We start from the raw sequence: 27,324 nt of genomic DNA on the forward strand, positions 1-27,324 counted from the left end.
CTTTCCTTCCCCGCAGGCTGTTGCTGGGTCCTGACTCGATTTCCCCGCTCTCCCGTGGGCCTGCTATCGAGGTTTGTCGCGCTCGCCGTGCCGCTGCTTCGGGCTAGCTGGGCCCTGCCGCCGCCATCTTTTCACTCTCAGATCGATTGCTATAGCCAGGGCTTCCCGCAGCCACGAGAGCGCATGCGCTTAAGCAGGGACGCCAAAGCGACTTGATTCGAACCGGGCAGAACGGCGCATGCGCAAACCCACGGTCCCCGGGCACCCTGGTGCCGTGATAGGCGCTTGCGCACTTCTCGCCGACGGCGTCTTACACCTGCGCACAGTGGGTTTTACGCGTGCGCTGTGCGGCCGGGGGCGAGTGAGCCGAGAAGCTAAAATGGAAGATGAGGAAATCGCGGATAACTGGGAGGAAGCGGCCGATAGTGGGGTAAGGAGTAGTGGATGAAGCCACGGTGAGGCTGGGGCTTCTTCAAAACGGGCCTTGTGGTTTGTTGACGCGGTTAAATAGTTTTCTCAAGGTCTGAGAGTTGAGCAGGAGCGGAGTGTGCAACAGTTAAGGGTCCCTGTGAGTGTCGGCCACAAGTGTGGGGTTAGGCAGCAGGGGGAGCGGCGTGAGAGAGAGAGAGGGAGGGGGCAATAGAGCAGGGCACGGCCCAGCCTCAGGCCCATAAGAGCTTGGCACTGCCAAGGGAGTCCATAGGGAGTTATTGCTGGCAGCATGAGGGAGACTAAATATTGTAACATGACCAGAAAAGGTATTGGGAGCGAGTGATGCGGATTCCAGAGCGAAGGAGGTAATGTATCCACTGCAGAGGGAGGCGCGGTCTTTGCTGCCAACTTTCAGAACTGGACAGGCTGATCTCCTACCTCTATATCTTGGGGAAAGGTGAGGGGCTAATGGTGATGTATTTTCCAATGACAATAATTGGAAGAGAAAGAAGTGCCTCAATAAATTAGTGCAGAGTTCAACTGTTTGATTGCAATCGGGTTCGGGGCATTTTTACATCAGGTTATAGTGGTAAAACCTGTGGAAATCACTTGACGGTTGAAGTCCATACTCTCGGTTCATAAGATCATAAACCAATACCTCCCGAGAAGTTTTTCTACCTCTTCCCCTCAACATTGTTTAATAGGCTTTGGGAGCGTTTTTTAAAAATGGACTAAGGGTTGTATTTCTGCAATAGGAAGAGAGTACAAAAAAAGTTGAGGGGAAAAAATCAGTTCATTCATAAAACTCCCAAAAACTTAATTATTGCTGAGACAGGCACCTTCAGAATTCTAAAAGCAAAATACTGCGGATGCTGGAAATCTGAAACAAAAACAAGAAATGCTGGATTCACTCAGCAGGTCTGGCAGCATCTGTGGAAAGAGAAGCAGAGTTAACGTTTCGGGTCAGTGACCCTTCATCAGAACTCGGGTCACTGACCTGAAATGTTAACTCTGCTTCTCTTTCCACAGATGCTGCCAGACCTGCTGAGTGAATCCAGCACCTTCAGAATTCTGCCCTGCAGCCGACAGAAGGGATATGAAGAGCCTTCACATTCTAGATAAATTGTGTAGTAAAGTTGTAATGTATTTCTGATGGTGGTTTAGAAATGGGACTTTTTTGTCACATTACACACACAATTATGTATTTTGGTATAATCTGCACCATTGTAAATGTTGCATGAATTTTGACCCTTAAGGTATTCCAGTGTAGTTGACTTCAAAGGCCCGAAGTAGGAGGCAATTGGCAATCGTTCAAATATTGGTCAAAACTAACATATTTCTTTAATGACTTGTTTTTAAAAATAATGAAATTATCCTTCATCTTCCATAAGAAAAGCAGATTTTTTTTGCTGGCAGTAAGATAACTAAACTGAGAAATTCACCAACCTCTTCCAAGGGAGATATAAATTGTGACTGCTGTGACCTGCTGACAAACAGGCAAATTATAGGTTTTTCTGAGTTGTATTTGAGGTGGCTACACATTCAATTTTAAAGCCATAATAGAACTTAAGTATTTAGTGTGGTGATCTCAGTTATTTTAAAGTTTTAAACTTGTTCTGGGAGCCTTATCTGATGTTGCAGCATCTAGGACAGGTAGAACTATTTTCCAGTACAGTGCCCTCCTGGAACCCCCCCCCCCCCCCCCTACTTCCATCAGCCTGTGTCAGTATCTGGGTCCAGAGGATGTTATGGAAGGCCCATTTAATGCTATAACAGCCAATGCTTTTTCTAAATTGAAAAGCCCAGATGCAGCCCACTCTCAAGGCTGAAAGCAAAATGGGAAAGACAGAGATGAGGTGTTCCAAAGTTGTGTCCCTAGAAGAAAATGTTGGATCTGCCAATGTGTTATAGTGTGCAATATCACATTTTATCTGTGAAAATTCTCATGATCAGAGATAGAAATATAATTTGCCAAAAAGATCAGATAGGTGTGACAGCTGATCTCGTAGCTCTCCCAACAGCAATCAGTGCCCCAGTTACAAAACTTGGTGCTAATGGTAGTATGTGTTCACCTTTGGTGCTCTTGCCAGCAACCTTGACAAATTTGATCTCCGTAGAGCTGTCAGCTTGAAAATCAATACAGAACTTGCTTGATTAAATGTACTCCTGAGATTGCGCCATATGGGTTTTAAAATTGGCAGCTCCACTGAGATTGATACCGTAGAGGCTGCCAACATGAGCACATGTTTAGAACTCTCCTGTAGCCTGGGAGGAGAACCTTAGCTGGCTCTAGATGAATCATTTTGGTTGGGTGTCAGATAGTTGGTGGTGTTGCCGAGTGCATTAGGAAATGGAGTTGGGTGATTAGCTGTTGCTGCAGAGAATCTTGCCAGATAAGTGTAATGGAGTGAAGTTCTGTTGGTGTGGATAGGCAAGACAGTGCAAAAGCAATGTACCTTAGTTTGGAGATCCTTGATTAGTCACTAGGGTGATCTTTTCATTACAGCAGATAATTAAGGTTCCACTGCAAGCGGAAGAGGTGCAATACAAAGAGAATATGGTGCCATGGTTTCCTACAGGGCAATCTTGTATACAAGATATCCAGTTATATTCCCATTTCTTGTATCTAGAATATGTAGAACTCAGTTCTACATGGACTCTGGGAGGTTGATTTGAATACTTTGATTTTCATTTGCATTGTGAAACCTAAATCATGCAATGTCTGGAGAAGATGACAGTAAATTATCTGTTTTCTCCAGCGATGCTGATTGCCCTAGTCAGTGATTCCAGTGTTTTCTGTTTGAGCTTCAGTGACTGCAGTATCTTTGCTTTTCCACTATAAAAGGTTTCTGATTTCCCTTTAAGCATTGAAAGTTCAGAAGCACGTTGACCATAATGTATCCATGAAAATAGAGAAGAAATGTTGCAATATAGAAAGAGAGTTTATAGCTAGAGGTAAAAGATAAGTCACCTATTTGACGATAAACTTCTCGTATCCTGTCCAGACGTGTGAGAATTGTTAAGGGAGCAATATTCTATTGGGCTTTATAAAATTGAAAGACTTGCAACACCTCACTATCACCTTTCATCCATCCCAAAGTGCTGTTTATAAATTAATTCTTTTCTTGAGTTCAGTGACTGTTTGTCGGCATATGTGGCAGCCAATTTCCGTGCAGCAAGATCCCACAAACAGCAATTCGATAAATAAGCAGTTAATCTGCTTTTGGTGGTGTTGGTTGAGGGAATGATGTTGGCCAGAACACCAGGAGAACTCCCTGCTCCTTAACCAATGCCATGGCTTTGTTTTCTCTGAAGGACAGTGCAGCTTTTCCTTCACTTCTGTGTCTCTGTGACTGGAATGTCAATATTAGATGTTCTCATGTTCTGAAGTGGGACTTGAACCTATAACTTCCTGAATCTGAGGCAAGTGTTACCAGTTCAGCCAAGCTAACAACAAAGGGCCATTGACAGAAAAAGAAGAGTTTGGCATGAAGGTTGTGGCCGACCTTCTTGGAAGAAGCTTTAGCAGAGGAGGAGATAAACTGGCCCTTTAGCCCTACCAAGTTTGCTCTGCTATGAAAATAGTAAATGCTGGAAATACTCAGGCGGTCTGGTAGCATATGTGGAGAGAGAGAGAAACAGTTAACATTTCAGGTTGATGACCTTTTGTCCGAACTAGTGAGCTGTCAAGTTCTGATGAAAGGTCATTGACCTGAAAAGTTAACTCCTTCTCTGTCTCCACAGATGTTGTTGGAAATACTCAGCAGGTCAGGCATTTACTGTTTTTATTTCAGATTTCCAGCACTCACAGTATTTTGCTTAAGTCTGCCCTGATTTTTTTCTCAATAGGGGGGTACTGTTTGGGGCCTGGTGAGGTAATGAAGCCCAGAATATGAACAGATGAAAATAGATTTGAGGTCATGCCATCAAAGGCAGGATGAAAGCTGCTGTTAAACTTGAAAGAGAGATGCAGAAGCTATTTCTGAAGAATTGAGATTAGCAAGATTTCCCTTCCCCCTCACAGGATACTGAGGAAACCAAGGTATAGTGATTTAGGCACAGCACTGCAAGATGAATGGAGATTGAGAGTACTAAGGGCATGTGATCTGCAAGGAATAAAATGCAGAGTATAGCTGGAGTATTGCGTCCAGTTCTGGGCGCCATACTTTAGGAAAGATTTGAGAGCATTGGAGAGAGTACAGAAAAGATTCATGAGAATGGTTTCCAGGGATGAGGAACTTCAGTTATAAAGATAGATTGGAAAGTTAGGACTGTTTTCCTTGGAGAAGAGAAGGCTGAGAGGTAATTTGATAGAGGTATTCAAAATCATGAGGGGTCTGGACAGAGAAGATAGAGAGAAACTGTGCCCACTTGTGAAAGGATAGAGAACAAGAGGACACAGATTTAAAGTAATTGGTAAGAGAAGCAAAGGTGACATGTGGAAAAACTTTTTCTCACAGCGAGTGGTTAAGGTCTGGAATGCACAGTCTGAGAGTGTGGTGGAGACAGGTTCAATTGAAGCATTAGACTGTTATCTGAAAAGGAAGAATGTGCAGGGTTACTGGGAGAAGGCAGGGAGTGGCATTAGGTGAATTGCTCTTTCGGAGAGCTGGTGCAGACATGATGGGCCAAATGGCTGCCTCCTGCACTGCAACAATTATGTGATTCTGCGATGGAGTAGAATCGGAAGAAGGGATAGGGTTTCATGTTGAGAGAGAAAGTACAGAGAAAATGAACCTTCAGCAACAACACATAGCGAAACCACATTTTTAAAAATTCCCCATATGTGGGCATCACTGGCAAGGCCAGCATTTATTGCTCAAGCCTAATTGCCATAGAGAAGGTAGTGGTGAGTCACCTTGAATACAACTGAGTGGCTTGCTTGCCATTTCGGAGGGCAGTTAAGCGTCAAACACTTTGCTGTGTGTCTGGAGTCGCATAGATAAGGATGGCAGATTTCCTTTACTAAAGGACATCAGTGAACCAGATGAATTTTTACAACAATCTGGCCGTTACATGGTCACCATTACTGAGACTTATTTATCAAATTGAGATTTATTTAATTAATTGATTTTAAATTCTTCAGTTGCTGTCATAGGATTTGAGCTTAGGTCTCTGGATCATTAGTCCAGGCCTCTGGACTGCGAGTACAGTAGCAAAACCACTATGCTACTGTACCCTGTCCTACCCCATAGCCATGAACACATGAAAAAAGCAGTGGTTTGGGGAAGTATTAGAAGGCTATCTTCGTTGTGATACTGCATCCAAGCAAGGGAAGGAAATTTAATAAAAATTGCAGAAAGATATGTATTGTAAAAGTCATTAGTGGTGATGCCTGGGTATTACCAGGGAGGGGGTTCCCTCAGCAGCAGGCTAGTTCACAGTAATTGGTTTTGGTTAGGACTCACTTGTCTGTTGATCTGAAAACTCTGAATTTAATATTGCTTTAATAGTTTTGTTTCTATACAAATGCACATCAACCCTGTGCAATTTAAATATTGCTAATGGTAGTGTACAATATACATTTGAAATGGAAGCTGTTTAATGATTTGCAGCCTCTTGGCACATAGGAACTTTTTAATTGGACTTTGTGCCTCGGGTATGGAGAGGGCAATGCACATGCGGATTGTTGGCCAGTAGCTGCAAGAAGTACAGAATCTGTTACAAACTGCTGGATAGCTCCTGAACTAAAGTAACCTGAGCTCAGACACTGGCCTGTGCTGGTAAAAACCAGTTTGAACTAATTAATTTATGTGACAGACAAGGGAGAGATATCACAGGAATAGAGCCTTATTTGGACACGGTGTGATACCGGGGTCTTTGGGCCTGGGCCAATAAGGAGAAGATACGAACAAGGTGAGCAGGCCTAAACCAACAGGAAAGGGCACGGTTTTGAAGAGATAAGAAAGAGAATAAGTACGGAGAATCTCAGGCATAGAGCCAGCGAGAAACTCTGGAAGTGGAAGACCCTGCGTGAGCAACGCGGCGGCGACGTAAAAGAGAGAGAGAGAGAGAGAGAGAGAACGGAACGCCTGGCCAGTGTCAGCTCTCCCCTTTTTTGGGTATTATCCTTTGTTTTCTGTGACTAGGTCAGGGAAAGGTCACGAACCTAGTGGGTGTGCTTATTGATTCTAGCTAGCTTTGTTATTAACTGTATAACCCAGTCTGAGTTGCATGCTTTTGTTTAACCTCGTGTATAAGCCTTATTCTTACATTGTACAACAACGTGAATAAAGTAAATTGATAGTTAAAGAAAGGACTGAGTTTCCTCCTCTTTGTACTAAGCTATTAACCATAGCCGGTGGATTAGGTGGAGGGTGGCTCTCCTGTAACCCCGATATCCCAAACACCCAGCCTGAGCCTGAATTAAGAGGACTTAGTCCCACATGACGGCCAGGATCAAGTGGGTGAAGGGAATAAAGGGGCCAAGGGGGATTTGACTCCGCGCCACGGTTTACAGGATATTGAGTAAGCAATGAATCGGGCTTAACTGTAGCAACCCTAGTTGAATAACTGATATGTGCAAAGTAGCTATTTAGTGAATTACAGATGGACTGTTGATACATTAGTGAATTCTCCTGTAAATGATTGATATTCTAAACTTGAGTGTTACCTTCTTACTAAAATGGCAGTGTCTTGCTGAATCTACAATGACTTTTTCAATGACATGTTTGACTATCATATCTGGTAACGGGTAATTTAGGCAACATTTACTCTTTCTGCAGTGTTGATGTGAAGTTGTGGTTGGTGTACATGCAGACTGAATCCAGCTTGTGACTCTGGGGCCTGACCTAACACTGAAACTAAGCAAAGTGAGAATCCCTGGGGGAAGAGTCCCACAGCACCTCATTTTGGAATCTGATTACACCTTCACTATCCGTTACAATCTAAGTTTAAAATTAGTGCAAAGTGATGTGAAGTGTGAATGCACCTGCAGACAAACTTCTGGTAGTGAAATGATTGTCCCTCCCCTTTAGGAGGTCTGCAGTATTTTACCAATCCTAGTGGTACAGCTAATGTTGCATCATCCTTGCTGCCCCAAGCACCTTTCAGTTTCTATTTTAAAATGACCATAAATCAAAGCGCATGATGCCTTTTATCACATCTGCCATGCTTCTAAACCCCACTTTGGTAGGCTTTAATTTCAATTAACATATGATTTGTGGCACACTAAACTGGCATTTGCCTATTATACTTTTTCTGACTTTATCTGGTAAAATAGATTTTTCTTTTGATTTCACATTGCCATCATATTCACTGGGCTGCTTAATGTATTTGAAATCCATCTAATTTACTTTGGCTGATCATTACTGGGCTTTGTGTCCATCTCTGCCTTTGGCTTGGTGTTCAGGTGAATATTTTTACAGAGCAGCTGTGTACATACTTGTATATATGTTTGTGTGTTTCCTTTCTTACAGGAAATTGATCGACGACTGGAGGCAAAACTAAAGATCCAACAGAAGGAAAAGTAAGAACTATTTCTTTAAAAAAAAACCACTATAAAATTGTTATTGGCTCCCACTGATGGCTCGACTGGTAAGTAGCCCACTCTGTAAAATTGAGGAAAGTCCCAGTTTCTGTCCTTATTCAGTGTTGCCATAACTGATCTCAGTTGGGGCAGCAGTACGCTAGCAAATTGAGGTATGATTAAATAACCATTAAGATTATCAAATCTCATCCCTCTAGTCTCTGAATTCTCCCATCACAGGAGCCAACTCTAATTCAAACATGTCTTTGCCTCAACTGTCCCATCTAAGCCAGACATTTTATCATATTTGAGTAAAGGTGTTCTTGCTAATATGTTTTGATTTTGCTTTTCACTAATTTAATTTGATTTAATGTCCTTTGGTTGTACTTCTCTAACTTTTGAAGTACTGGGTTTGCTTTATCTATACCATATACTTTGAGTTTCTCTCTTAATTGCCTCCTTCCTACACTAGAGAGGTGGAAGATCAGCCAGGGTTCAGGTGCCTGATGCTATAAGTGACTTCTGTTGGGAATGGTGCATATGTACAGCGTGGAGAGGATAGGATCTGGCTTGGCTGTGATGTTCACAACTTGATATTCTGCTTATGCTTACTCTCTATACTGGCATCACAAGGCTGATGCTGCCAATGGAACTGTAGCCCAGGATGAGCCAGTGCCTACCAGAGAGGAGGAGAGACATTAGGCAAAGGAAAATACTTTAGAAAGACTATATTTTAATTTTCCAATAGAAAGTGCTGGAAAAACTCAGCAGGTCTGGCAGCATCTGTGGAGAGAGAAGCAGAGTTAATGTTTCAGGTCAGTGACCCTTCTTCAGAACTCTGCTTCTTAGAGAGGATAAACCGTGGGTCTGAATGGATTGCATCTAAGGAAAGGATAGTGACACTAGTTAAGGGGACTGCCAGAAGTAGAAAAGCAAATCTTTACTCAAAGATGTAATAGAAAAAAATTAGACACCGAGAAATAATAGCATGGATTTTAGAAGGGAATGCCTTGCTTGACTAACTTTATTGAATTCTTTGAAGAAGTAACAGAGTAGACAAAGAGTAATTTGGTGGATGTAATATACATGGACTTTCACAAGGCCTTTGATAAGGTACCACAAAGTATACTTCCACTCTCTTTGGAGTATTTGGTACTAAGAATGGTAGCAGTGGGCCAAAAAGGGGATTTACACATGGAGGCAAAGGGCATGGCTGAGGTACTAAATGAGTACTTTACTTCCTTGATAAAGGCGTGCAGATTCTACCAAAGTCATAGTGAAAGAGGAGGTAGTTGAGATACTGGATGGTCTAAAAATTAATAGAGGAAGTATTAGGAAGACAGCTGTACTTAAAGTTGATAAGTCACCAGGACACGATGAGATGCATCTGAGTATACTGAGGGAAGGAAGGGTGGAAATTGCGAAGGCACTGGCCATAATTTTCCAATCCTCAAATACAGGGGTTGTCCTAGAGAACTGGACAATTGCAAATATTGCACCCTTGTTCAAAAAAAGGTATAAGAATAAGCCCAGCAACCATAGGCCAGTCAGTTTAATCTTGGTGGGAAAGCTTATAGAAACAATAATCTGGGACAAAATTAAATCACTTGGATAAATGTGGATTAATTAAGGAAAGCCAGCATGGATTTGTTAAGGGCAAATTAGGTTTAACTAACTTGCTTGTGTTTTTTGGTGAGGTAACAGTGTTGATGAGGATAATGTGGTTGATGTGTACATGGGTTTCCAAAAGGCATTTGATAAAGTGCCACATAACAGGCTTGTTAGCAATGTTGAAACCCATGGAACAAAAGGGACAGTGGCATCATGGATATGAAGTTGGCTGAGTGATAGAACAAAGAAAATTACAGCACAGGAACAGGCCCTTCGGCCCTCCAAGCCTGCGCCGATCCAGATCCTCTATCTAAACATGTCGCCTATTTTCTAAGGGTCTGTATCTCTTTGCTTCCTGCCCATTCATGTATCTGTCTAGATACATCTTGATAGGAAACAATAGTGGTGAATGGGTGTTTTCTGGACTGGAGGAAGGTATATAGTGATATAAATGGGTTCCCCAGGGGGTCGGTATTAGAACCACTGCTTTTCTTTATGTATTAATAACCGAGACTTCGGTTTGCAGGGCACAACTTCAAAATTTGCAGATGACACAGAACTTTGGGTATTGTGAACATTGAGGAAGATAGTGATAGACTTTAAGAGGAGGTGGCCTGGTGAAATGGGTGGTCACATGGCAAATCAGATTTGATGCAGAGAAATGTGAAGTGATGCATTTTGGTAGGAAGAACAAGGAAAAACAATATAAAATTAATACTATTCAAAAGGGGATGCCGGAACAGAGGGACTTGGGGGTATATGTGCACAAATCCTCAAAGATGGCAGGGCAGATTTGAGAAAGCAGTTGACAAGGCATATGGGATCCTGGGCTTTATAAATAGTAGCAAGGACGTTGTGCTGAATCTTAATAAAACACTGGTTCAGCCTTAACTGGAGTTGTGTCCAATTCTGGACAGCACACTTCAGGAAGGATGTGAAGGCATTGGAGAAGATGCACATAAGATTTACGAGAATAGTTCCAGGGATGAGGGACTTCAGTTACGTGGACAGAATGAAGGAGCTGGGCTGTTCTCCTTAGAGAAGGTTGAGGGAAGATTTGATGGAGGTGTTCAAAATCATGAGGGGTCTAAACAGAGTAGGTGGGGAGAAACCATTCTTAGTGGTGGAAGAGAACCAGAGTACTGGAGAAAAGCCAATGTTGTTCCTTTGTTTAAGAAGGGTAGCAAGGATAATCCAGGAAATTATAGGCCGGTGAGCCTTACGTCAGTGGTAGGGAAATTTATTAGAGAGGATTCTTCGGGACAGGATTTACTCCCATTTGGAAACAGACAAACTTATTAGCGAGAGGCAGCATGGTTTTGTGAAGGGGAGGTCGTGTCTCACTAATTTGAGTTTTTTGAGGAAGTGACGAAGATGATTGGTGAAGGAAGGGCAGTGGATGTTATCTTTATGGACTTCAGTAAAGCCTTTGACGAGGTCCCTCATGGCAGACTGGTACAAAAGGTGAAGTCACACGGGATCAGAGGTGAGCTGGCAAGATGGATACAGAACTGGCTCGGTCATAGAAGACCGAGGGTAGCAGTGGAAGGGTGCTTTTCTGAATGGAGGGATGTGACTAGTGTTCCGCAGGGATCAGTGCTGTTTGTAGTATATATAAATGATTTGGAGGAAAATGTAGCTGGTCTGATTAGTAAGTTTGCAGACGACACACAGGTTGGAGGAATTGCGGATAGTGATGAGGATTGTCAGAGGATACAGTAGGATATAGATTGGTTGGAGACTTGGGCGGAGAAATGGCAGATGGAGTTTAATCCGGACAAATGTGAGGTTATGCATTTTGGAAGGTCGAATGCAGGTGGGAAGTATACAGTAAATGGCAGAACCCTTAGGAGTATTGACAGGCAGAGAGATCTGGGCTTACAGGTCCACAGGTCACTGAAAGTGGCAACGCAGGTGGATAAGATAGTCAAGAAGGCATACGGCATGCTTGCCTTCATCGGTCGGGGCATTGCGTATAAAAATTGGCAAGTCATGCTGCAGCTGTACAGAACTTTAGTTAGGCCACACTTAGAATATTGCGTGCAATTCTGGTCGCCACACTACCAGAAGGATGTGGAGGCTTTGGAGAGGGTACAGAAGAGGTTTACCAGGATGTTGCCTGGTCTGGAGGGCATTAGCTATGAGGAGAGGTTGGATAAACTCGGATTGTTTTCACTGGAACGACGGAGGTGGAGGGGCGACATGATAGAGGTTTACAAAGTTATGAGCGGCATGGACAGAGTGGATAGTCGGAAGCTTTTTCCTAGGGTGGAAGAGTTAGTTACTAGGGGACATAGGTTTAAGGTGAGAGGGGCAAAGTTTAGAGGGCATGCGCGAGGCAAGTTCTTTACACAGAGGGTGGTGAATGCCTGGAACTTGCTGCCGGGGGAGGTGGTGGAAGCAGGTACGATAGCGACGTTTGAGGCATCTTGACAAATACATGAATAGGATGGGAACCGAGGGATCCGGTCCCCGGAAGTGCAGAAGGTTTTAGTTTAGGCAGGCATCAAGATTGGCGCAGGCTTGGAGGGCCGAATGGCCTGTTCCTGTGCTGTACTGTTCTTTGTTCTTTTGACACCAATTTAAGAATGGCAAAAGAAACAAAGGTGACACGAGGAAAAGCTTTTCGTCGTAGCATTTGGAATGCACTGTCTGAGTGTGGGGAACGTAGATTCAAACGTGGCTTTCAAGAAAGAATTGGAAGATTATCTGAAGAGAAATAATTTGTAGGGCTACAGGGAGAATGCGGGCGAGTGGGTCTAGCTAAGTTCTTTCAGAGAGCTGGCATGGACACGATGGGTCGAGTGGTGGCCTCCTGTGCTGGATGCAATGGGCTGAGCCTGGGTCGTCTCCTGTGCTGTAACTATTCTATGATTTTCCTTTAAATTAGCTTGCGGGGTACTTATCTAAAATGTGGCAGCAGTTGGAGTCTCTGCAATTGGCTTCAGTGACTTGTGCTTGAGAGTGGGAGAGGGAAATCCATCAGGATTAGTAATTTTATTATTTATCTCATGACTGCTGCTGGGATGTGTAGACCATCATTGATGAGATTAGGCTCAGGTGAAATGGTTCAGTTGTTCTAGCTCTTGATACTCACTCGCAGGTGAAGGTTGACTGCCTGAGTCTGGTTGCTGCACCCCAACAATTGTCGTCACCTTCAAGGAAGGAAGGGGACAGAAATTATGTAGAAATTTTTTTTCTTCAATCTGACTAATTCATCATGGGCAAAGTTGAGGCAAACGGGCATCTTTTTTTTTTCCAATTTGGCAAGTTGGACGTTTTTTGGAAGTGTGTGCTGGAACTGTTTTAATTTGGGATGTGATTAGAGTCAGTCATTATGGCACCGAAAGAGGCCATTCGGCCCATCAAGTCCGTGCCAGCTCTCCAGAGCAATCCAGTCAGTCCCATTCCCCCAGTCTATCCCTGTAGCCCTGCAAGTCTATTTCCCTCAGGCGTCCATCCAATTTTCTTTTGAAAACATTCATTTGTTTCTGCTTCTATCACCCTCGTAGGCAACGAGGGCCAGGTCATTACCACTCACTGCATAAAAATAGGTTTTCCTCACATCCCTTCTGCATTTCTTGCCCAAAACCTTAAATCTGTGTCCCCTAGTCCCAGTACCATCAGCTAATAGGAACAGTTTTTCTTTGTCTACTTTATCTAAACCTGTAATAATCTTGTACATCTCTATCAAATCTCCCCTCGATCTCCTTTGCTCCAGGGAGAACAACCCCACCTTCTCCAACTTAACCTTGTAGCTAAAATCCCTCATTTTGGAGCCATTCTGGTAAATCTCCACTGCACCCCCTAAAGAACCCTCACATCCTTCCTAAAATGTGGTGACCAGAACGGGACACAATACTCCCGTCGTCACCTAACCAGAGCTTTATAAAGGTGCATTTACTTTAGTTTGATGGTTCCAGTGGTTTATCTGCCTTGTGCTGATGCATTCTTCTTCTGTGGTGAAAGTCTGAGAGTGGGGAAGGGATAGTGAAACTCATCACAAAAATTGTCTTCTACCGTATTCATCTTCCCAGAAAACAAGTGTCATCTTGGCTCACTTTGCAGCAATCGTGCTACATTGTCAGGATTTGAGCATGTAATCTGGGCTCCCCATTGAATATAGTCCTTAGGGAGTGCTGCAGAGGTGGCAATGTTGTCTTCCTGGACCAACCGAGACAACCAGAAACAGATTAATAGGCATTTATTGCAGTTGCTGGTTGTGGGATTTGCTGTAGGCATATTGGCTGACACTTTTTTTTACCCAGTGTGCATGTGTGTATGTAAGATCTTTTCAAAAGTTGTAAGTGATGAGATACTATCTAAATGTAACTCCTTTTCGGAGGAGTGTGCTGATGTACTGAAACAACCGACTGTGGATCTTGTGATACAAGGCCCGTTGTGGAACTGGTATTTAGCAGCACACGTATAAATTAGCTCAGAAGAATCACTTTTTTTTTAAACCTGAGATGGCAGTCAGTGACCGGGAGCGGTAATGACACATGCAGATGTGAAACTGGATGGCAGCGGTAATAGAAGTTCCAACCTCAACATGAAAACGACATTTCAGGAATCAAATACTTTGCCAGGGATTTCAAATTCTGATCATTATCCAGTGATCAACTTTACATCTGCTATGGGTGAGTGCTTTTCAAACTTCTGTTTGGAGAAAAAGCTTGCCAATGTGGATGGACTTCTGTTCCAACTTCCAAACGGTAGTCCGCTATCCAAAAGAAAATAGTCCTGTACAACTGCAGAAAATTCATTGGTACGCAGCAATGGAAATAACATGCAGAAATGTGAAATCTAATGATCGTGTTGATCCCTCGGGATCTGAGGGTCCCAGGTTGAAAATTTGTGTCATAAATAGAGAGGGAGAGAGAACAGAGAGAATCGGATTTAGCTTTTTTTTTGTGTGGGATGGTGGGGAGAGAGAACAGCCTGATTAGATTTGCTGTTAGATCCACACTTCAAGGATTACCATTTTGCTGCGGTGCTGGAGGGTCTGCAGTGCTCATGATGCTTAGCACAGTGACTTTCCAATAACTTGAGGATGAGGGGTCAGGCTGAAAAATTGAAAGAAGGAAAAGATGTAGAGATCATGTGTCCAAGGAGCTAGACTGCTCTGTGCTAAAAGCATTTAGGTAAATGTAACACGGTGGCCTGAGGTGGGTAATCTCTTGCCCTTTTGGGATAGAAGTGCACAACTGCAGGTGTGAGTCACTGGTGACATCCAAATAAGGAAAGTGACCTACATAGCATGTTATATATTATTGATGAAGGCAGCTATTTGCAATATACAGTCGCCCAGCAATTGAAAATATCTTAATTAACAGAAGAGCCCGAATGTCTATACCCTCTGAGCTTACCAGTAATAATTTAAGGAAAATAAAACGATATTGGGATTCTGCAGCCCAGGGAGCACTTAAATTTTGATCTCACCCCGTGTTTACTTAATAGTGCTTGTGAATTTAATTAAAAGGACATTTTCACCTGAGCAGCATGTAATTCTGCATTTCATGGTGACATTCCTGTACTTCATATAAGTGTATCGTTCAACTTGCCATGACCATGGCTATGTGAGATCCCCTAAACTGCAAAATAAAACCTATTCATTCCCCAGCAGAGAACTTTTAATCTCAAATGTTTCACTAAAAAGTCTGTAACCAGTTGTAACAAGTGGTTCGATTGCTTATGATTCCACTCCCTATCTCTGTTGCCTTTCAGTTAATGACTGCTGCCATTAATTGGCAGCAATCAGTTTGTAATCCGATCATCACATGATTTTGGGTGGGGAGTGTATACACTGATTCAAAAGCTGTTGCAGATCTGTGGGACTGGATAGACCAGAGTGTCTTTTCTCATCTGTCATGGATTGTAACCATGAAAATGAAGAAGTGCCAGTAATCTGAGTTTGCAGGTGCATTAAACATGGTTTAGAAGTTGCCATTTCACTTGGATTTTGAGCAGTCAGAACAAAGATTACATTATAGTGCTGATTAGCAGGCTCAGCTCAGAGTAGAGACCTTCTGAATCTGTGTCTCAACATCAATATCCTGTAATGTTACTCACTGAGCCATTGAACATCTCTGACTATTTTGTTATGGCAGTTTAAAAAAAAAAAATTCAACTCCTTTCTCTGTCTGGCCTAAGAGTCAGTGCACACCTTGCTGTTCGGCAACCATCAGTGTACCGACCATATCACCTCTTCCCTGCTGAGCATTAGCACAACTGTTCTTCCTCAGCACAGCTATGGTTCAAGTTCTGCAATAATTGGTTCTTGATCTGTGTCCCAGTTGTATGCTGCCTCCTTTTTGTGTTTGACAAAGCATTTGGGGTGGGGTCCAGAAATTCGGTCATAAACCTGTTTTTATATTTAAACAGGAAATCAAAGCTGGCACCTAAAGTTCCCATCGTCATACAGGATGACTTCCATCCAACGCCCTGTGCTCCACAGATCCGTATTCTAAAGAGACCGACGAGTAATGGGGTGGTCAGCACGCCGCACTCTGCTACAAGACCTCCTCCACAAGTGAAGTCACTGGCCCAGAGAGAAGCTGAATACGCAGAGGCACGGAAACGGATCCTGGGGAGCGCAAGTCCTGAAGAAGAAGATAAAACTAATACCGACAGGTAAATGACAGGGCACAGGATGCAGTCTCTACCAAAGTTCTGGTTTATAGTAACTGACTCGAGTTGAGCCTAGCAGCCATTTACTCATTCACTTTGAACAAGTCTAATGTGGCACCTGCTGTATGTACCTACAGCAGTTGAGTTCAACAGAAGCTGTTGATAATTTTGCTATCCCATTTACAGCTCTAGACTATCTTTTTTTCTTTAATTATCCTATTGCCATCTCCTTTTATCTTATGCCATCATCCCTTTTGACATTTAATCTTTTTTGTCTTCCGTCCTATCAAAGACCTTCCCTTCTGTTGTTCCCACCCTATCATCCCCTATCCCCACCTCTGCACTTGCTTAAAGGTTGTTGCAACAATTTAACTCTTTCCAGTTCTGCCAGAAGGTCATTGACCTGAAACATTAACTCCATTTCTCTCCACAGATGCCACCTGACCTGTTTCCAACAACTTCTGTTTTCATTTCAGATTTCCAGCACCTGCAGCATTTTGCTTTTGTATTAGTAGGTAATTCATTGTCTAGTTTCAGACTTCCTACAAACATTTGCTTCTATTATCATTGGAATTATCTTATTCATTTGAGCCTAGCATGTGATGTCTGCCAATATTCTACTCTTGGGAGGGAAAGTAATTGGCCTTACTGGGAAAAGTTTTGGAGGACAGCCTTCCCACTTACCACAGGTAACCAATAGGAGAGGGTAAATCCCTTGTATATGGTCGGTCAGTTAGTTGGTCAGGTCTGCTGAGAAGGTCGCCAGTAATACAGGCAAGTCTCCTTTTAAGAAAGCTTTTCATGTACTCTTGTTTTACTCTAAGTACGCTATCAAATGATTTGAATATTGGATAGTACGTGTGTCCTGAACCTAAGACAGACGACCAATATGAGTGCCATAGAACAACAGAGGATATCTGAAACTTGCAATTAGAAGTGGGAACTATTACTAGCTGTTGACTACTGCTGGAAAGTGAACATATGTGAATATTGAGCAAGAACAGAATTAGATTTGTCTGTGATACTCTGTCGTCAAATAGCCTGCCAATACTTGCAGTTTACCTGCTCATCCCAGATGTTGCCTGAATCCTGGCAGTAATTTCCATTGTACATAAATAACCTAATTTGGAAACCGTGATGTTACTTGTCCCATTTCTCAAAATACCCAAGTGAGGAGCCATTCCCTTCTGTTTTAGCCAAAGGGACCTGATAGCACAAGGAAATGAAGCAGTAGAATTCAAGAAGTTGCCTATTTGGATCATTTGAGGTACTCTACCTTCGTGCCAGTCACAGTTGAAATGAGAACTTATTCCACTTTGCTGCCATGTTGGGGGTGGGGATAGAGAAAAGAGTCCAGGGCCAGTGAAAGGATTTATTATTTTAAATAACCTGTTCTTTTATGATTCAAGAAGGCATACCAGCTCTTAGACATGTCCAGCCATGGTCATTACTGCTGAACTTAGCCAAAGAGAGAGATTTCAAATTAAGTCGCTGCCTAAAATGATTCAAAGATGTTGATTGCAATAAACCCGAAGGATCCTTTCTTCCAAATGGCAAATTTCACCTACCCAATAGGACGTTGAAGTTTCATATAGTTTCAATACCTGCATATCTATGCATATTGAGACAATGGATAGATATGCTATTGAGACTGCAAGGGCCACATTATAGAAAGTTTCCTCCAAGTCTTATTAGTTTGAAAAATGTGACTTAATCATTATCTCCTGTACATGAACACCTGTTTTTAAAGCTTTCTAAAAATAGTCTCATTTTCTAATGGGCCAATTTCAACAGGTGCATGGTCAAATAGTTAGCCTTGTTGTACTTTTAATCCCTGGTCCACATTTAATTGATGTCTTTGTAAAGGTAGAACCATAATTGTCTTGTTTATAAATTAGTGTCATTGACTGCTTGCTGGGGTAAGGCCCATGAACACTGGGGACCCTCTGGTAATTTGCACAGTAGCTGTGACCTCGGATAAGTGCTTGGTTTCATTTAGAAACACTCTCATGGTCAGTAGTCCATGCTAGGTTTGACTAGCTCCTCCCCATGTGATTTGACATAGACATAGACAAACACTACTACCATCTTTTTATCCCAATACCTTATGGGACACCACTTGTGGTGTGCAGAAGATATTCGTATTGACAGAACTAGGTCAGTTTGTAAAGTTGCATGATTTTGTTCCTTATAGGACACGTAGACCAGCCTATACTGCTTGCAAAAGAAAACTGGCTAAATGATAAAGTAAATGCATTTTACATTATCAGCTTGCACATAAATCTGTATCCTATTGGGCGGCACAGTGGTGCAGTGGTTAGCACTGCAGCCTCACAGCTCCAGGGACCCGGGTTCGATTCTGGGCACTGCCTGTGTGGAGTTTGCAAGTTCTCCCTGTGTCTGCGTGGGTTTTCTCCGGGTGCTCCGGTTTCCTCCCACAAGCCAAAAGACTTGCAGGTTGGTAGGTAAATTGGCCATTATAAATTGTCACTAGTGTAGGTAGGTGGTAGGGAAATATAGGGACAGATGGGGATGTTTGGTAGGAATGTAGGATTAGTATAAATGGGTGGTTGATGGTCGGCACAGACTCGGTGGGCCGAAGGGCCTGTTTCAGTGCTGTATCTCTAATCTAATCTAATCTATTGAAAGTCGTTCTCCTGAGCCTAAGGCTCTATATCTATATGCAGGCTGTTGTCTGTTTTCCTACTGAGACCACACTTGTGTACTGCTAGATTAGACTCCTTTGATGTGTTGGAGATACTATGTCTCAATGAATAAGACCCTTCAAGATGGGTACCTTTTGGTTTCTCTTTTGTCTGGTATAGGTTTGTGCTTGGTATGTTTTTTTTTCTTTCAAACCGTCTTGTCAGTTAAATTTTGAGCTGTAGCAATAAGCATAGGGTTTGCAGCCTGTTCTCTAGGTGTATGCTATTTTTAGCAAAAGCAGTTGAAAAAGGAGATGAAGGTTTTGATTGGCCTGAAAACACCTTATGCTCATGTCAATTTTCACACATGCTTCAGGAGGTTGACTGTGCTGATCCATCAAAAATGCTTCCTTTTTAAGGTTCTCATCTTTCACTGTGTAGTATTAAAGGTAAGCATTTCAACATCTTCCTGTTGCATGATTTGGTAAAAAGGAGGCTCCATAGAGGAACCTTGTCAATTAGATTTTTGGGAGAGAAAAATGAAGTGTCTTTCAACCCATCCAGATAGCTAAGGTTGAGCTATGAAGCCAATTGATATTCCAATTAGACATTCCAGTATTGGGTGGAGTTCAGGTTGGACACTTCATATTATTTGTGTTTATGTATTGCGATCATACTTCATGTACTGGATCATATCTGTTTGTTAACAGCATGCTTAAAGCGTTCAGGGACACAGCAACACTTGATTCTCAAGCCTTTTGGGATAAATATCATCTCTTAAATGTTGAAAATAGCACGCTGGTCTACTCCTTTCAGAATCCTAGCTGTAACAGTATGCATGAGCATAAACTTGACATTCTCAGCACAAACCTGACACTTTCTCCTGCTAAAGCTGATTGTCTTTTATTTTTCAGGCCAACCAGGATCACCCAGTTGGAGGAGACCCGACAACAGAGTAGTGTAATTCGACAGCCCCTGGGCCCCGATGGTACACAAGGTTTCAAACTGCGCAGATAAAACGTGGGCCAACGAGTGTTCTTTGTAAAACAGAACTCTTGAGGACCGAGCGAGCAGTGTTGGACAGAGAGAACTGACTCGAGCAGAGGACCTTATCTGCTTCTCTTGCACTGTGATCCCCCTTTGCTCCACCCACTGTGACTTTTCTCCTTGCGCACTGTGACCCCTGCTCCGCCCACTGTGGTTGGCACACTGCTGTGAGCTCTTCAAGGAAACCATGAAGGGGAGGTTTCTTGCAATCAGACTGGCCAAGAATACATTGTGTGCCATTTCTAACCAGAAATTTGCTCCAGCAATAATACTGTTTAAGAATGTTCGATTAGTTTTAATTTCAGAAAAGTTTGACTATGTATTAGTGATGGGTGCTGTCTGTCTTTTCTCAACCCACACTTCACAGGATTGTTTTGGTTTCTTTCCACCTGACCCATTGCCACAGGATAGTTCTTCAATAGTAATTATCTTGCAATGCAAAGTATGTCAAAAAATCCATCAGAAACGCACCCATTTTAAAGTTGGCTCATCTTTAGCTATTTATTGTAGGCTGTATTTAAAAATAAATGTTCTCAAAACATCTATCTGGAGATAGGACAAGAACATAAAATGATCCACAAAAGCAGTGTGGAGAGCAGGCTTGGGCTATTTCGCACAGCAGACCAAGAGGTGCACAGCAGTTGTGTTCAGTAGTGCAAGCGGTTTGTTTAGCCATTTTCTGTCAGATTTCTATCTTCCCATCCATAGTCAAGAGAGCAAGTCCGTTGGTTACTGGAAAACCAGTCAAAGTGGGTGAGAAAAGAGAAAAGCTCATAGTGGTTGCGGATGTTGCTGTATCTCACCCACCCGAATGTGGTTAGCTGCAGTGTCCAAATCCCAGCTGACCAGGATTTATTTTTTTAATATCAAAAACTAATACGGTGGTGTGATTAAAAGTATGGCATTCTAGGGTAGCACTTAAGGTGCTAGCTGTAGAATGCTGTGGTCACGTGTTCTTATTCCAGCACTGCCTTATGCTCAGATTCACCAGCTATGCTTTGTGCATGATGGTTTTTGGTATAACCTGCAGGATAGGTATAACTTGCAGTAGTGAAAAATCTCTTTGTAAAAGAGGATGTTTTGGCAAAGGCCATGCCTGTAGTTAATGCTGCTCCCATTGTGGGTCAGTACAGAGCAGTATTGCTGTCAGAAACTGGGAAGGGTTTTCAATGTGTGCTATTTGGAACCTTCCCCAGTTTTGCAAAGGGGAGGAATAGGAAAGAGATGGACAGAAATAAATGTAAATTTTTTAAAAAGGGAAATAATATGGTTCCAATCAAATTATATCTTCCTTGGAGAAGCTGAAAGGTTTGAGGCTAAGTAGTGGAGCCAAAGGTTTTGGCACTGTGGTTTTGTCTCCGTTCTGGTGGTTGTGTGCATTCTGTGCCCTGCTGTCTGACACTAAAGCGCAGTGTTGCAGTTACTGCCCATCACTAGTACATACTCTTAGTATTTTTCAAGGCAATGCCTTTATTTTCCGAATTTCAAAAAAAAGCTGTTTCTAGGTCCATCTGATAAAAGGGCACGTATGTAATTTTCTTTTGTGTGGCTCGAACGTGAGCCATCTGTCTTGTGTCTGCGCAAATGCGCATGTGTTTGTGTATGTGTATATTCTGTATATGTGTCTGCCTGCGAACAAAATACTTCTTTGTTTGGGGTTGGGGGGGGAGTGGTAAAGTGGAGATGAACTGATGAAGCTTAGTAAATTTCAACCAGTGCTTGGGGGAAAAAAATATTAGCCGCCCCACTCCTATACAGCTGCTAGCATGGCCTCGTAATACACCAGCCATCAAATTGTTTGATTGGGGCATAAAACATGGCTCAATTGATTTGGACTGAGGTTAAATAGGCTTCAAGTGCTGTTTATAGCCATGATGAAAACTGCAAAATGTCAGGCCCTGGAAGATTTTTAAACTTTTATAGTGAATAATATTCAAAGTGCTTCCCCAGCAGTAGTTAAATTCGAAGCTAATGTAATCTTATTTTCCAGTGTAACTTCTTCCCAGGTTTGAGTTGTTAGTCGGTAAATCAGTGAGTTATTTTCACACTACCTACATTTCACTTGATCAATGGACTGACACTAAACCTGATCACTGTTGTTTATAAACTTTGTGCAACTGGAACAATTGCCTGAAACCCTTCAGAGTATATTTGTTCTGTAAATAATAAAATGGCTGGCTCACTGCTGGTTCTTTGGGTTAATATGCCATATGATGTGGTATACAAACCAGGAAGGTCATTGTTTTAATCCAGTCTCAGCCAGCCAGGAAGTGGTGGCTCTACAAGTGGCCTCTGTGCCCCCGGGACAACGAGGTGGAAATCTGACCAGGGTTTTTGTTCTTGATTGTTGTTCAGTGACTATTAGAAATGGGCATGGGCTCAGTTTTAATCCTGCTGCTTTTCCTTTTTGATTTCTCCTCTTTCCTCCCCAAATCCAGTCAAATAACCTGCTGATGCACATTGTTCAGCTCACACATCACTTAGACAAGGTACTGCTGGTGGAACTGTATGGAAGCCTGAGTTAAATATCTTCAGGAGAGGAAAGGAGGTGGAAAATTTAAAATAACCACTGGATTGCAGGATTTTGTATTTCTACAAAAAAAAAAGTATTTACATGCCTAAAAGCACAGGTGGATTAATCAGGCAAGTAATTCTATATTTCCCAACCAGAATTACAATCTGGCGACTTTTTTAATCAAGCTCTGGTTTTGTTTTGTGCAGTTAATGATTTCAAAGCCCTTGTGTCTAATTGTAAGCCAAAAAAACTAGTTTACAAATAGAGCAAACGTAGATTATAGCTGAATGTGTGAGATGCATTATGCAACATTCTGGTGTTTGTGGGATCTATTGGACTTCAGGGTCATTGCCAAGGAGGAGAAATGCAAACACTAGTATTGTACAGACAGAATGAAATAAAATAACAAAGTCAAAACTAAATCTTGTGAACAGGACTGTGAAAGAACTGCCATGTCCAGTTGCTTGGACTGGAGGAATCGAGATGGGCTTGAACATTGTGCACTATATCCACTTATCAGCAAAAGATGAGAAATAACCACACTGAATTTGGCATACTGAATAAAATCCGGATGCAACTCTGCACAATTGCAGACAGGGCAATGGTTGAAGAACAGTTTCAGTTCAGTAATAGGTCAGGTGTTGGTTGTTGATGGGATGCAGATAAAAAGGCTGGGGTCAAGTCGGAAAGCAGCCTGCCTCATAAAGCTGAGAGACTTCTGAAAGTGCTGAGAATGTGAATCTTGTTACCTTTGTCTGCATGTTATGGAGTCTTTGTCAAAGCATAGAGTGAGTTCTAAATGAAACCCTTTAATGAAGTAAGTCTACACAAAGATTGTCCTGCTGTGTGAAATTATTGACATTCTGATCTCTGCTAATCCAGAGACTGCAGAATGATGGTGCTGCCTCCCCTCCAATAGGGCTAATACCTGGCCCTTGCCCTTCACCTTCCCAGACAGCTTTACTGAGATCAGGCTTTGCAGTGCTATCCAGAATTTCGGGTATCTTTCAATAGGTATGGTTTAACCCATAGGAAAGAATGTTTGTAAAAAATCAGTGACATGAACAATATAAGGCAATGTTGACAGTAATTGGACCATAGTGCGCTCACTGGACCTGCTTTGAACTCCTAATCGGCCAGTAAAAAAAATTTTTGGAAACCAGTGGATAAAGGATAAATAACAAGCGATAATGAGGTGAGACTTGTCTGGGGAGTTGCATAATAAATGAGAAAGGAGGTCAATTTTCAGATACTGGCTTCTGATATAGACGGCTGTCCTTTCACTACACCTGTTCGCTGCCACAGATATCACAGAAAACAAACATGAAATCATTGCAGAAATACAAACATGGTCGTTACTTTTCAAGCCTTGTGAAAGGCTCTTGTTCCAATGTGAGATTGGTTGGTGAACAGACGAGGGCAGCTTCATGCTCTGTACTGTATTCCAGGCCTTTGAGATGTGGGGCCTTTTTAAAAAATGTATCTTAATCAGGGCCACTTTGTGACTGAATAAGCTAAATTCTGTCTTTGGTTATATCCGATTACTGGCCTTGAAATGCATACTTAATGTTGCTTTAAAAGTTGTTTGTATTGAGTTTAAAGACAGCTTAAATCTGAATTGAGGAACTGGTGTCAGAGGAGAAGACAGTTCTGCTTTAGTGATTATAATGGAATGTGATGCATGTGGGTGGAATTTGTAATCTACTGGAAATACTGTGGGACCTTCAATAATGTCATGAGGGGCACTAAATGTCCTCCTGTAATTATCATTGGCATTACAGAAGCTTGAACAATACAATGTTTGTATGTGACAGGTAGCCATATGACTTTGGGTTAGGAGGAAGTTTATTTAAAGGGCATTGGAACTCCTTGGTTACATTGCAGCTTTTTACTTGGTCTCAAGAATCTCTTTTTTTTTAGAAAAGGGACAACTGATTTTTAATGTATGGTAGAATGCAACTTGAAGGAATAGGTTACCCATGTTTGCTGAGGAAGACTTGGGTAGTTCCTAATTTTAAATGTATAATGACAATGTCCTTTTTTCACGACCCTCGTGTTAGCAATCGCCTTGTCCCTAATGAGAAAGTTGGGCCAATACTGCCAGTTGACCTCTTGAACTGCATTATGAGGAGTTGTGCTTCAATGGTGTCACTTGCCAATACCTTTTTTAATTCTGTAGAGAATGTTGCAGGCTGGAACTTGTACAGAATTGGCTGTCAGTATTAACATTGCTGCTGGACTACTACATCAGTGCAAGGCCAAATAGCTAATGAAAGAGTAGCACCACATCTTTTGACAGAAACAGACTAATAGGATGATTGTTAAATGTAGAAAGAGGATTTGGAGACTTCAAACGTTCTGGTGGTCACTGTGGCAGCAGGTCACGTAGTTGGTAGCTTCTCAATATTCAATGTGTTTGGGTTCAGCTTGTAAGCAACAGTAATATGAAGGGGCTCATGATTTCTGTTACACTGCAGTCAGTATATCTTGTTATGTGAAGGAAATCGCCAAGAAACCAGCCTGGTATCTAACATGCTGAAATATTGAATTCTTGGCGTGTTGGGTTCCCAGTCTGAACATGTTCAGTTTTATCTGAAGTATGATGCATGCCGCTCATGTAATCTCTGAGCATAGGAGAACTTGCCAGGAAGCCTTGTGAACATCCTGGGGAACCATTTGAGGTGTTGCATAGAATGCACTTATGTCTGAGTACTGAACTGTACTCCAGACTTGGCAGATGGGAGGAAGAGACTATAAATTGAAAAAAATTGCAAATTAGTCTGATACATAAGCTTAGACCACACTGATACAAGTTTTGCAGAAAGGCTAGCGATATAATGTACAAAATGGCTTCTGTGCACCGATCCTTCAGGTTTATACTATTGGCTTAACGCAATCAATATGTCTGGTCTTAATTTGTGAGTAAGTACATGAGCTAAATTTTGTAATGTTATAAATCTGTCCCTTTGAACAATGTTTTCCCTGATGTAATGCTGTAGTGGTTCTTTAAAGTTGGGCATGTAGGCCAGCAAAGGACCAAGGGTTTATGTCAAACCAGTAAGGTTCACAAGTGGCATTTATGCTTGTTGCTATGCTTGTATAATGAGGGTTATTCTGGGAGTTTGCTGCTTTTAATGCTATTGATGCATTTTCTTTTTCATAACTTTAGCAAACTATCGCCCTTCTTCCAGCATCCCCCCTGCCTCCCACCCCATTCCCCTTTTGGAGATTTCCAAGTCAGTCCTGCTGTTACTTCTGGGAACATTACTCATCATAGAGTTGCCCTGATTCAGAAGGACGAGTTTAGGAACCCAAGCTTGGTTTACATGGATTTGGGGTTTGGTTATTAAGCTTGCATCCTAGTTGTAAATGCAGGAAGAATTCAGTATGTCTGCTGCAGCTTTCAACTGACCCATTGCATGTGGCATATATAGATTTTATTTTTGCAAGGGGAAAAGAACTACTGTCCATTCATTAGGACTTGTTTTTGAGGGTTTTATTGTCTTGGATACAGATGGATGGTTATGCTACACATCAGTTGTCAAATCAGTGCTTGACTGGAAAAGATGCTGTCATGTTCAGATTTGGCTACACGGAGACTGCTGCACATTGCAGGAGCTTGAGGGACTTCATTTGGATCCTGAGATATACTGAACTTCCTCAACTTAATTTGGTTTTCATTTGTAAACTGCAGCATAGTTTGGGGGTTCTTAAAGGACATCTCCTTGAAAAAATGATTTGTTTGGGCATATGATGCAATGACATCACTCATCTGTGCCCTTGTTGCAACAAAAATTGCATGTTGTCTTAAATCCTGGAAAGGCACAGTTGATCGGTCAGCATCTGAAAGAGAAAGCTAGATGCTTTAAGTGGGACACAATGAAAATGGCTGTTCTGTCACCAAACAAAATCAGTTTCTTGGAGCACTTTATGAAGAAACTGCCCTTTTAAACTTGCAAAATGCTTACTCAGTGAAATTGTCTATCAGGTTCTTGCATGCTGTTGCACTCAGTCAGTGGAAATGGCATACTTTTGTGTGCTGTACAGTTAGTGATGTAAACAACTGCTAGAAACCAGTCACATGATCTAAAGTTGATTTATTCTTGATTGTGTTGACTAGCAGGTTATTGTCGGGTAAGATGTCTATCACTGTATTTTGTCTTTATTTACTGGCAATGTAAAGTTTATGGGATTCAGTGTTAACAGCTGCTTTTTTTTGGTTGAATTTATTACAGTCCTTCCTTTTTGCAGGAAGGTTGGGAAAGATGTGCAAATACTGTTTTTAATTGCCTGTTTAACATCTTTATCAACGAAGCTTTTGCTCTTTTTTTAATTTTATATTTTATCCTGCAAAATCATCTGGACCCCTTGAAGCAGCATTTTCTTACAGCTTTCAGCAAAAGTAAAGTTCTGGTCTGAGAGTGCTGAACATGATCTGTACAACTTCTGTTTATAACTGACTGGCAAAGTTAACTATATTTTGAGTAAAATTTTATAAGTTTAGCCTCAATAGTTTGACCTTATTTTTGGTGTGTTTTGCTCTTTGTCGTCTTTGAGGAAGGTTTCTTAACGAGCGCTGTTCTGATTCCAGTATATTTTTCTGCGATGGGTAGCACAGGAATCAAAGACTAGGAATAGGAAAGGGATATTTAACCTCTTGGGCTCTTTCTGCCAAATTTCAGCCCTTCAGAAAAACTCGTTCGTCTTTGTCTCCTTCCCGCTTTGGTTTGAAGCCTCTCTTTCTCCGAGTCCGTTGTAGGTCCAGTTCTCACCAGGTCTGATGCAGCTGAAAAGGAATGTGAATTTGACTCTTCTATTGACTGGTCTGTACCTGAAACGTTAACCTGTCTTTTCAGATGCTGACGGACCTGCTGTATAGTTCCAGCATCCTCTTTTTATTTGATTTCCAGCATTTGCATTTCTGTGTATGTTGCTGTGTCTGAATTCAGTGATGAGTACTTAAAAATAAATAAATA

At 42.0% G+C, this 27,324-nt stretch overlaps 2 protein-coding genes across 5 annotated transcripts in view; one reads left to right on the forward strand and one right to left on the reverse strand.

Annotated features, from left to right (window-relative positions):
* Positions 1–27,324, reverse strand: part of zbtb17 (zinc finger and BTB domain containing 17) — a 78,845-nt gene that overhangs the window by 41,296 nt on the left and 10,225 nt on the right. Inside the window, exon 1 of one of the 4 annotated variants that reach the window (XM_068017380.1) lies at positions 1–142. The exons of the other annotated variants lie outside the window; for them this stretch is intronic. The gene's annotated coding sequence lies outside the window, so the exon portion shown is untranslated. Of the gene's footprint in view, positions 143–27,324 lie in introns of those variants that run through there. 4 annotated transcript variants of the gene reach the window in all.
* On the forward strand, positions 92–26,851 carry szrd1 (SUZ RNA binding domain containing 1). Its single transcript, XM_068017382.1, has 4 exons — positions 92–430; positions 7,851–7,900; positions 15,896–16,144; positions 19,701–26,851. The coding sequence occupies exons 1-4, from the start codon at positions 239–241 to the stop codon at positions 19,801–19,803; spliced, it is 594 nt and encodes a 197-aa protein (XP_067873483.1). The 5' UTR covers positions 92–238; the 3' UTR covers positions 19,804–26,851.

Source organism: Heterodontus francisci, chromosome 37 (genome assembly GCF_036365525.1).
Source record: "Heterodontus francisci isolate sHetFra1 chromosome 37, sHetFra1.hap1, whole genome shotgun sequence".
Taxonomy (NCBI): domain Eukaryota; kingdom Metazoa; phylum Chordata; class Chondrichthyes; order Heterodontiformes; family Heterodontidae; genus Heterodontus; species Heterodontus francisci.